This window comes from Fonsecaea nubica (assembly GCF_001646965.1).
Source record: "Fonsecaea nubica strain CBS 269.64 chromosome Unknown Scaff162, whole genome shotgun sequence".
NCBI classification, from domain to species: domain Eukaryota; kingdom Fungi; phylum Ascomycota; class Eurotiomycetes; order Chaetothyriales; family Herpotrichiellaceae; genus Fonsecaea; species Fonsecaea nubica.
In genome coordinates, this window is record NW_019173835.1 from 21868 (window position 1) to 32835 (window position 10968).

General features: G+C 53.1%; 1 protein-coding gene across 1 annotated transcript; it reads right to left on the minus strand.

The window, feature by feature from the left end:
- Positions 1–2980: 2980 nt before the first annotated feature.
- AYO20_11527 (hypothetical protein) lies at positions 2981–5927 on the minus strand (the record flags this gene model as incomplete). Its single annotated transcript, XM_022649774.1, has 6 exons — positions 2981–4450; positions 4498–4605; positions 4664–5162; positions 5220–5327; positions 5402–5427; positions 5520–5927. The coding sequence occupies 6 exons, from the start codon at positions 5925–5927 to the stop codon at positions 2981–2983; spliced, it is 2619 nt and encodes an 872-aa protein (XP_022494257.1).
- Positions 5928–10968: the final 5041 nt, after the last annotated feature.

Below are 10968 nucleotides of genomic sequence, written 5' to 3' on the forward strand. Positions count from 1 at the left end.
CACCTTGAAACCCGGAGGGAGACAGTACCATTGTCGAATGAACGACAGTTTGTGGGAAGATGTAAAGGTGTTCAATGCCGCCGCTCTTCGACCGCATCTGTGTTCTGGTATGGAATTAGACAGGTTTGTCTTCGGGTGCATACCCGTACTAGTCCTTCCCTTTCTCAGACCTTGAGATGCGGCCTTGCTCAGGGAGACTTGATTTGGGCGTGCTGACTGAGGAAAGATGATTTCAGCTGCGATGGGAACTCTGCTCAAACGTGCTTGTCCAACCCAGCCAGGATTGAGAGAAGGGGATGAGGGAGCAAGATGATAATGTCCGCCGGCGCCACGAATTCCCCGTCGTCCTGCCCTGCCGTGCGGTCCCTGCTCTCCAAAGTCATCATCACTATCATGAGGTCTTGCCGTCCCAAGAGAGGGTTCCGTCACAGGCTTGTATCGTGTCCCCACGGAATCTGCCGGTGAGTGACTCGAAATACTCAGGGGTGAGTCTCAACAAGTAAAGTGACAAGAAGAAAACAGAAAGGATTTCTCTCAATGCAGGAACCCTTTCATTTCCTCGAGCACCGGCGAGCAAGCATGACCTGAGCTGACCCACAGCGGCACGCGTTGATGATCCGAAACCCTTGTGGCGCATGAGGAGCATTATTATGAGTAAGTGGTCCGGTTTGGTTGGATTCGCATCATTTTGTGATTGCCTTGGTCGGGAATCGTGCATGTGCTAATACTCGTACCTGGAATGCGCGTGTCGTTCGATATCGCGGTCAGCCGTTACGGGACGACAAAGGCTCGACGAGCACTTTCGATCTATAGGTCTCCACGAGTAGTCGGAACTCCTCCTCGTGTTCTCCGTGCCAGTTCCCACGTGCATTCTAACATCCGCAGTTGGGCTGTACAATAATACTCCGGACTGATGAAGTGGAGCGAAATGGGAAAATCCCTGATCCAAAGTCGGAAGTTTGTACTCGATACCTCGTACCTATACCCTGGCCAATGTGCCACGTCGGCTTTGTCTATTTCTTTCCAACGTTTCAGATCTGGGGAGGAGCAGTCCAACAACGAGGTTGGAGTGGTTGGATGGGTGTGAGGCGGTTGATTACACGGACTCGCTTCCTGGCTCGCCGTGCCGTTGATTCCCCGAATGGGTGCTGGTTTAAATGCAGGCTGGGAACCGGGGGGAGGGTGATCCTGCGTTAGTAAACGAGGGGATGTAGGATGAAGGGGGAAGGGGGAGTAAAGAAGAAACGAGTACGGGGCAACTGAGTACGATAATAATATCAAGTCGTAGTAGTAAGATGTCCTCCATTGGGGTCAAGGAGTTGTACAGAGAACGGCGGGCACGGCGGCTGCGGATGGAGTTCAGTAACCAATAGTCACAGTGGTGGTGTGTTTTGCTTCTCAACCTTCGCTCCTCTTACCTTGGACTACTGCACCTTTTTCCTTCCATCTTGTCAGGTATTTGTCTCCATGCAGTTTGAGGTACCTTGGGAGGAATGTTGTGTGCTGGCTGCGGTATGGTTAGGGTGTAGCCGCTCTTACGGGCTTACAAGTATCTAGGTAGGTACAGCCAGTAGGGAGGAAGAGGTCGAGGGCCAATGATGGCCAGCTATTTGTACGGGTAGATACCAGGGACCAGGTACGAGGTACTTGTACCTTTAACTGTACCGGGTGCCTTCCAGGCGTGAGACTGTCAGAAAGGGCGATGATGACATGACAAGACAAGACATACCCTGGCCACACACACACCTCTGAGAACTTCTGGAAGAACCACCCGGACTTTGTGACTGAGTCGCCTGGGATATCCTGCGCACCTCGCTCTTTGGAATGAATTCCCTCCTGCAAAAGCCTGCAACGAGGCCTTTTGCACACCTACGGACCTCGTACGCGGGTGGCTGAGACGGAGGGGCTCAGCGCCTCAAAAGTCTCGCGCACTTCACTTCGGTCCACACTCCCATGCATCGACCCTCCACAATCCACCTGCGCCAAACTGCGCCAGCAGGCCAGCTACTCCATCCCAAATTTAGTAGCAGGCCAGCCACGTCCTGTTGGTCCTGTTGGTCAACCACGAGTCCTCCTCTCCACAGGCCATTCCCCGGCCAGTGACTCGTCCAGTCGGGTCCCCCTACCTACCTACCTCACTCGTATTCTCCAATTCTTGGGGTTTGTCGTCAGGGTCTGATTTCCGAGCCGGGAAGTTTTCCAACGACAAACGACACGGGAACGAGACAAGAGTTTCGTTATAAGGAAAAAACGCAATATTGGCTATGAAGAGAGAGAGGGGAAGAAAGAGACAGGGTTTGGAAACGAAATTTAGTGTCACCAGTGTGTTATCATCACATCAGCAATCACGGCACGAGAATATGCACCGAGATGGATTGATAGATTTGATCGACAATGGAAGTAAAATTCTGCGTAAGGACTTCGTTACCCATATTGTGGCTGATAGTGGATGATACACTCTGTCAAATTTTACAAGGTCTTTTTCCTCGCCGGCTCAAAATCTGCCTTGAATGCGTGCGCTATGCTCCCTGTCAAAGTTCTTTTGTCTCCGTTCGCTTCCGTGCGACGAGTATGCAATTCCATCATCCCTGTATGCACGCCGAAAATAATATACGCCGTGAGAAAAGGGAAAATCAAAAAAGATCAATGTCTCGGATACCTGGAACTCGCAAACAAAAAACATCATCACCAGAATCGCCCTGAACGCCCATACCAAATTCCCCTGCGACCAATCCCTCAGTTGAAAAGGTGACCAGTGACCCCAAAGACCCCCCAAAAAAAAACCCAAAGATGTGGTATCAAAAGGCCCAAAAGAAATTCAAATCCTCGTAAAGGTCGTAAAAACATCATGGTCGTGACAGATGAACCAACCCGAAAGAGAGAAGAAAAAAAAGAAGTCTGGGATAAAGGGGGAGAAAACCGCGCGAAAAACCACTCAAGCCAGAAAAAAACAATGCCTTCCTCTCCCCTCCCCACGAATCTAAAAGTGTGACAATCGACTGCGTCCCTCGACGAGTCGATACAAGACCCGTTCGGCTTCATTCATAAGCCCCCCTAGGAATAGGGAGACCTTGTTGAGCCGAACGATCTCGAGGAGACCGTGCATACGTCCAAACACCTGCGGGTCCAAGAGTAACAAATCGTCGACTGTTTTGACGTTGGTGTTCTGTAGGTATTCTCGCATACTGTATGCCGCTTCGTGCGAATCAAGGAGAGCCGGGTGTGCCGAAGACAGACTGGAGCTTCGTGAAGGATTGGAAGTCGGCTCGCTGCTGGTGGAGGCGGCCCCGGAGCCTTGGCCGGAGTTGTCCCCCGGGGTCGACGCAGAAAGGCCATAGGCCCAGCAGACGAGGGCGGCCAGGTAGAACGTCCACGGCTCGTGGAGCATGTGGGTGTCGTGGAACGCGACAGAGAGGTCGGTGTTTGTGGCGTCAGAAGTCGAGAACTTGGCCCGGCTGCGGATCAGCTGCGTCGCGTGCCAGACGGCCGCCCGGCTCTCGCGGTTCGAGTCGACCCAGGCCCTCAGGTTGCGTTTGGCGTCCTGGAACTCGGCCTCGTTCTCCAGCTTCTTCCCGATGATCCAGGATTCGCCGCTGACCACCAGGAGCTGTCGAACGGGTGTATTCTTGGCCATGTCGCGGGCGTGGCGGTTGAAGATGAGTCGAGATGCGCATTCGCCCGTCTGGTCCTTCCGGGGCAGGAGCTGATCGAGCGGGAGACTCGGGTTGGCGGCTAAGCTGACTTGGATCTGAAAATAGTCCAGAGACGAAGCTGAGCCTTGATCCGGACGGGAGCCCCTGGCTTTGCTGGATGAGGATGATGCGTCGGAGCCGGAGGCCATGGCTATCCAGTCGTCGATCGGGCTGGTCTCCCACAGCCTCTCTGAGCAGGGCAGAGACACGTTTACTCGAAGTCCGTTGGGGCTGTCCCTCCTCGGGCGCTCGTGGTGGACAATCGTGGCCGGCTGTTCGAACAGGGTCACTTGCTGGAGATCCAGGACGGTACATGCCTGCAGAATTCGTCGCCGGGTCTCGTGCTCGAGCCAGAACTTGTGGGCTCTTTGGATGTCGTCCGGTGTCCGCTCCTTGGGGAGAGTTCGGAAGACCGCCAAAGGATCCGTGGCAAGCGTCCGTCGTGCCTGGTCGAGGCTCGCAAACAGAGATCGAAATCGAGCAGACATCTCCACCTCCACCCGCCTCGCACAGTATTTGCTCAAAATCTCCAGGAGGAAGACGGTTTGCAGGTCTGCCAGCCTCGACCGGCTCGTGATGTTATCTCGTCTCCTCAACAGTTTCGTGGCAATCTCCAACAAGGTCAGGGAGTACAGTTTCGCGTCTGGTCGGGTGTCGTATTGGGATCCTATGGCCAGCATCGCACTGGCCAGGAGGGGGCTCGGTTTTGTGGGCAAAAAGCTAGGTCTATGGATGAGGGGGTAGGACGGGTGGAAGTACTGCCAGTAAAGTTCCAGACAATCCCACCTTATAGTGTCGGATATACTGGTTGAGGCATCTCCTGACTGAAGTCCAGAGGCATTTGATAGTTCTCGTCGTATGACAGACCATTCGATTCCATCCAGGTCGGAGAGGGGTATTGGTATGGTAGAGTCTGCAGGGGACTGATCAGCTTCAGTATACGCACCATCCCAATGAAAAAGGGCACATACAGATAAATAAGTCCCGTCATCAAGCATGGTCGAGGGAAGAATGCTGGGCGGTCCGGACGAAGGCACCCAGGGACCGGGCATGGTTCCACTGATCAAGGGTGACGCCGCGCTGGGATCGAAAGCAGCTACCGAGGAAGAGGAAGAGATACTCTGGCGATGGGGGAAGCGGCCATAGTATTCAGAAACAGGCGACTGGCTGCTTTCAGGGGTATAGAAGATGGAGTCGTCGGCCGAGTTGTATCCAGGAACATAGTGCATGGGCTGTCGTGGAAAGCCGTTGAAGGCTGGTGTTCCCATGCCATATCGATAGTCCTGCTGAGGATGAACGAGAGATCCAATCGAGAGTCCTCCAGACGAGGATCTGGGAGCGCTTCGATCGGCCTGAGGGCTCGTCATGACAGGAGCGGGCATCACAGAAGACGGTTCTGAAGTGACTGCAACCTGTGCCATCTGGTTCATGTGTCCAGCGACGCTGGCTTCAGCTGCGGTTTCCAAATCACTGCGCAGGGACCCGTTAGAAAGCGCTTCTCCTCTAGTAATCCAGGTGCTGGCTTACTGTCTCTCCTGATGGCGTTGGAGAAGATCCATACGGTGGAATGCCTTTCGACATCCAGGTCGAGTGCAGGGAAAGAGAGCTTCAGGGTTGTGATTCAATTCATGCCTCCTGTTGATGGTTAGAGGAGGAGATTTACGATGCGGCCGAGAGAGAAAAACGAGCGGCCCAGTCACCAGACTTACCTTCTATGCTCTGCCCGAGTAAAGACCTGGTTGATCATCATTAGCCCAGTTCCTCCTTGGACCCGACGGTTGGGGCCTTGGGATTTTGGGGGTCTTGACGCCTAACGGGCGGACTCACCTTTCCACAACCAGGAAACTCACACGCATGGACACGTTTGCCCTTCTTCGCCTTGCTGATGCGGCCGGTCGGTGTACAGGTGGGCACCATGTCGAGAGAAATGGATGATGTCCTCATGGTGGAAGAGCTTTCACGACGTGAAGTAAAACCTTGAGCAGATCCTTCGAGCGGTGAGGCAGGCGAGTCGGATACTATAGGTGATCGGCTCAAAGCAATTGTGTCCTGAGAAGGCGACTGAGTGTAAGATGCGGGACGCGGGCTATCTCTCTGCCGGCGGCGGCGGCGGTCGTGGGCTGGTTCGTCTTCTGAAAAGAGTGTAGTCGTAGCCTGCGGGTGGTAAAGGATTGACTCGGAGGAGTTGGCGACGCCAGGTTGTCGAGGAGTTTGGGAACGCTGTTTTGGGGCCATGATGGAGAAAAAGGATATTGTATAGAAGATATAAGAGTATACGAAGTGACCAAGAGGCCTGCGCCAAATGTTTCACGGTGGAGTCGTCTGAAATGCTTGGAAGCCTCCGCCCCCTTCTGAGCCTCAAGTAAAGATTAAGCTTGTTTGAGGAAATGGAGACGTTTGCATGGGTTTTCTGGAGGGGAGGGTAGGTGTGATGAGGGAAATGACGACTTGATGGTGGAAAGAAGGGGAGAGGCTAGGAGGATTAGAGAGTTTCCCACAACCTATCGGCAGGGCTGAGTTGTCTATGGGAGGCCGGAGGCACGTGGCGGGGCGAGGGCAGGTCCCAGGTGTAGGACCAGATAGGCCGGATGTTATTCTTGTCCCCAAGAATGGAGACCAGACACCTAAACGGAATGCTAGAAGGGAAAAAAAAGACGAGCAGAAAGTGGTTCCAAAGTGGAAAGCATGGAAATGAATTGGGACGCAGGAGCCAGGGTGAAATTAGCTACAGTACCATAACTTTTGGGAGAGGCGGGTGTAAGAGAGAGGCAAGCGAGGTATAGAGCCTCCTGCGCCAATAGAACGGCCGAGAGCGGAGCGGCTGTGCCCTTTGCATGAGGCTTTTGGGCCAAGCGTGGCCAGTCCCAGTCAAAATATAGAGTGTCTGATCAAGGCACGTCGGAGAAGCGATTGGACAGCGCATCCAAAGGGCAGTGGATGGTGCTGACTAGGACGGAAGCCTACTCGTACTTGGGCTGGTAGGGGGGCTCCGTCCTGCTAACAAGGAACGCCAGAAGGGGTGTCAGGGTTGGTGGTACTCGTACTCGTAGTGTAAAGGTACCCTTTTCCACCTTTTCCACGAGGCCGGGAAAGGGTTAGGAGGGCAATCATGGGAACTTTTGGGAGGAGGGGGACCGAGCGGGTGGATCGTGTAACGGCAGGACGGAGGCTAGCATGAGCCTACCCGCCAGTCACAGCCTCCTAAACCCGTCATCCTCGAGGTCTTAGCTCCGGGTGGGTGCAGCAAGTGGTGAGATGGACCCGTCAGATGCTGGTTCGAAATGTTCGTGTGAGGGAGATGCACAGCAGAGTTGTGGAAACTGGTACCTGAGGCCAACAAGCGGAGACTGTCGCTGATTGGGCTTGAGGAGGGTGGCCGTCATCCTTGAATAGCACGAACGTCCACACGCTTAGCGGTTTCTATCGCGAGTGCGGCGCAGGCCGATCACCCTAAGCCCAAAACTAAGACCGTTGCTACTATCTAAAGACTATGATCATACCACTAGAGGACTAGCGTGAAACACTGGCCAACCAGATACCGGCCAAGCCCCATCCACAGGGGTCCACCCCTGGTGGTCTAAAAGTGATCCCCTAGCCCATATAGGAATAGCTTGCAGGCTGTTTAGACGAGTCTGCCTTACCTGAGCACTAAAACACCGAACACCAGAAGCGAGTCCTCAGTTGGCGGTCCTTGCCCATCAAGTTCGAGTAGTGGTGCACAGTCACCAGTTTGATGCTTGGACAAACCACATGCTGTTTGACCGCCGAGCAACAGGAACGCGCTCACTATAGTCTTTCGTACCTGTATCCTGTATCTTAGAGGATGATCATCTCCGTACCTGGCATGGCAGGTTCGGCTTATGTTTGGTGGAATTGCAACCTCGCGACCCCCCGATCGCATGCCCAATTCTCCGTCTTCCGATCCCCCCAACCTACTCGCAGTATTTTTTCTACGAGGACTCCACCCCGTTGATGCCGTCACTCTGTCGCACTAACAGGAGTCAAGGAATATCCTGGGGGACGGCGGCTTGGGCGACGTCTTTTGCAATTCTCGGGAGATGGCAATCATTGAATGGATGGCCACTCTGTAATCACTGTGATCCTCAGAACACAACTCATTGGCAGGGAAACACAGGCCAGCAGGAACCCCAGGCGCGAGAGAACCTCATCAGGAGTCTGGTAGTGCCCGAGGGTCATCGCCGAGTATCACAAAGTTGCAACCCATCTCGGGGACCATCTGTGACGCGTAAAAAGCATTTGGCGTTCATGAACGATTGTGCAATCAACACCAGGGTAACAAGGTATCCAGGTGTCGCGAGCGCCATGTCCAGCTGAGAAGATCTACTGCAGGAACGAGTTGGTCCCCCCCGATTTCTGCCTCTTTACGAAGCACAACATCTACATACCCTTCTGTGGTTCATCGGACGATCTCGCGCTGGATGTAAAGTGTTTTGCGACATCCTGACAAACTCCGGGGCTTTGATGCAGATCACCGTTCGATCCGTGTCCTCTTTTCTTCTTCTTTTCTGACCACCCTTTTGATCCATTTCTGTAGCTTACTCTATTTGCTTTGGTGCGAAGCAAGTCCGAAGAAGTGCGGGAAGGATTTGCCCCATCAGCCACTCTAAAAGGTACTTTCGCGACACTCGCCACGATGGAGCATCATGGGTCCGCTGTGGCTTGAGTCAGAAAATCCCTGTATCGAGTAATCTTCGGGTATACATAATCGCTCTGTGGCTGGAAAACCCGTGGCGTTAGTCTTGGGGCAACTTCTGTCACCTGTCGGTCAATAACGTCTTTCGATGATTACCAAAGAAATACGACAAATCTTTCGAGGAACCTTGTCGAAGGAAGCAGATCCTGGAGTGCGGCTGATGGTGGATGAGCTATATGATAACGCACAAGAACCGAGTATCCCGTGCAATATGCTCACCGAATGTCAGGACTCTCCATACCTACTCGCACACTGTGGATGCTACCCCGGTTGGGTTGCGGATCACAGCGAATTATTATTCAAAGATTTGCGAGTCTCCCATTGTCACCACTTTTGTCCCTCTACCGGCTCGCCGGGTCTCCAATTTCCACTTTGTCCTTGAGGAAGTGGTCTCTTCAACCATCACGGTGACAATTGATTTCAGCTGAACCGTGTGCTCGCCGAGGATGGATAATGACCCACACGCCGATCAACCCTGGTCTCCAGCGCAGTACTCGTACGAGGAATGCGTGGCCGAATACTCCCCGTAGTCTCCAAACGAACGTGTCATCAGCGGGATACAACGTGCTCGTAGCGCCATGGGAAGCAGTCTTCGGGAGTTTTGTTCCTTCCACGTTTTGCTCAGAGAAAGGAAGCGGCTGTCCCTTGCATCTGTAGGAGCGTTTTCGTACTCGTAGCTTGCCATCCTTCGATAGGCACTTCGAGCTGCAGAAACCCCCTTTCTCCTGCGTCCCAAACCATTAAATAACACTTTGACCACTCTGCCCAGAACGAGCAGATCAAATTCCTACGAGCCCCAACTGACAAATAAATCCACGACTCTTCCAGCAGTCCCAGGACCCGACCTCAACCTTAATGATCCTCCCAATTACCGGAAACGGCACAAGACGACGATCTCGACGAATCACGTGTAGACGAGAAAGGGTTTTGCCCGACGGGAAACCCCCTTTTTTGAACATCAACCAAAAAGGCACCAGCGTTTCAAGACCTGCGCCGTTTTCTCAGCCTTAACGACAGGTTTAGGCAATTGGGCGAGAAGACGAAATCCTTTCGTTCCCCCCCCTCGTAGACGAGGCGAGGGCGCCACATCAGTCCACCCGATTTTTCCTTCTGCTCCAGATCTGCACGCTCCATTTATCCGGAGAACGAGTCGAGCCCTTCCCCGTTCTGCTCCGGCCAATTGTCGTTTGATATCCCATTACTCCAAGGGGAACGATGTCGCGTACCACGTCCTAAACTACTCCGTTCCTATGCTGGCTAAACGCCTGACTCCCCTGACCAGGCACGCCAGCCAGCACAACACAACAACGGCCCAAGTTTCGCTGGTTGACCACCACTGGTTGACGGTTTCATAGTCCAGGGGATGTGTTTTGAGTTCTGTTTGTCTGTTTTGAAACGTAGCTTTGACGCGTGCAGGGACGGGACGTTGGAGCAAGGCCTCTCATGCGTGATTGTTCTAGAACCAACCCCCTTTTCTTCCTTTTCTTCCTTTTCTCTGCGCTGCAGGACAACAAGCATGTGGCCTGTGCCGTAGACGCCCAAGGTTGTTAGAGGTGCATATGCAGGAACTTCCCGTTCCTGGCTCAACGGCACGGGAGGGATGAGGAGTACGAGGTACTTGGTATTAGCATTATTCGTTCACAAGGGCTCAGGGGGGAAGACTCGCTTACCGTCGTATTCGGATCTGCTTCCCGTGTGTGCGCGTGTGTGTGTGTCCGAAACACGGCCACTTTGCACCAAGGAGAGCAATCTCATATACGAGGTGACAAGGCACGAGTACTCGGTACAGTGGGACATGGACATGATTTACCTCACTCGTACGTACGAGGCCCAGAGGATTTTCTGTGAGAAAGGAGACCGACCTTGTTGACCGACGACCCATTCATAATTGATCAATGTTGTCGCTCACGATATCATCTCCGATTTCGGATGGGAGCTTGCAGCAGAACCTCTTGAGCTTCAACAGCGGTTTCTTTGATCGTTGAACTGAATGAGCTACGAGGAGAATACCAACAGAGCAGAGAACCTCGACCGTTCAAACTTTTCAGTGATAGTGGATGGATTCCAAGGGCATGTTCCGAACAGGTACAGTGATGAATATTCATTACGAGGACGAGGTGCCTATACATGTAGGGATATTCTCTTTCCTCCACGCGACGCCGCACTCTGTCTTTCCAGTCGTTGATACAACCACAATCACAATCTCAGCAACCTCTCAACCCGATGCTGATGAATGCTTCAACCCATTCCTTCACTGTGGTTGTCCCTACGAGTTCAAAGTCCCAAACTCCATTGGAAAAAAGGGGGTCAAGTCTCAAGTTCATCGACTGCCCTCTCCCATCATTATGTATGTAAGTACCAAGGTTTTGAGGCTTGTTTAGCTATGGTTCGCGTGAGGTTACTTGTACATGACTGCCGTTGACCCGTCTCATCATGGTGTTGTGTATACACCCACAGGAAACCCAATGTCTACTTCGTCCATCTTCCTCGCGGAGTCTGACCTTGGACCTTAAAAGCCTAAGGTAAGTCTCTACAAGATAGGGAGGGAGGGAGGAGGAGGAG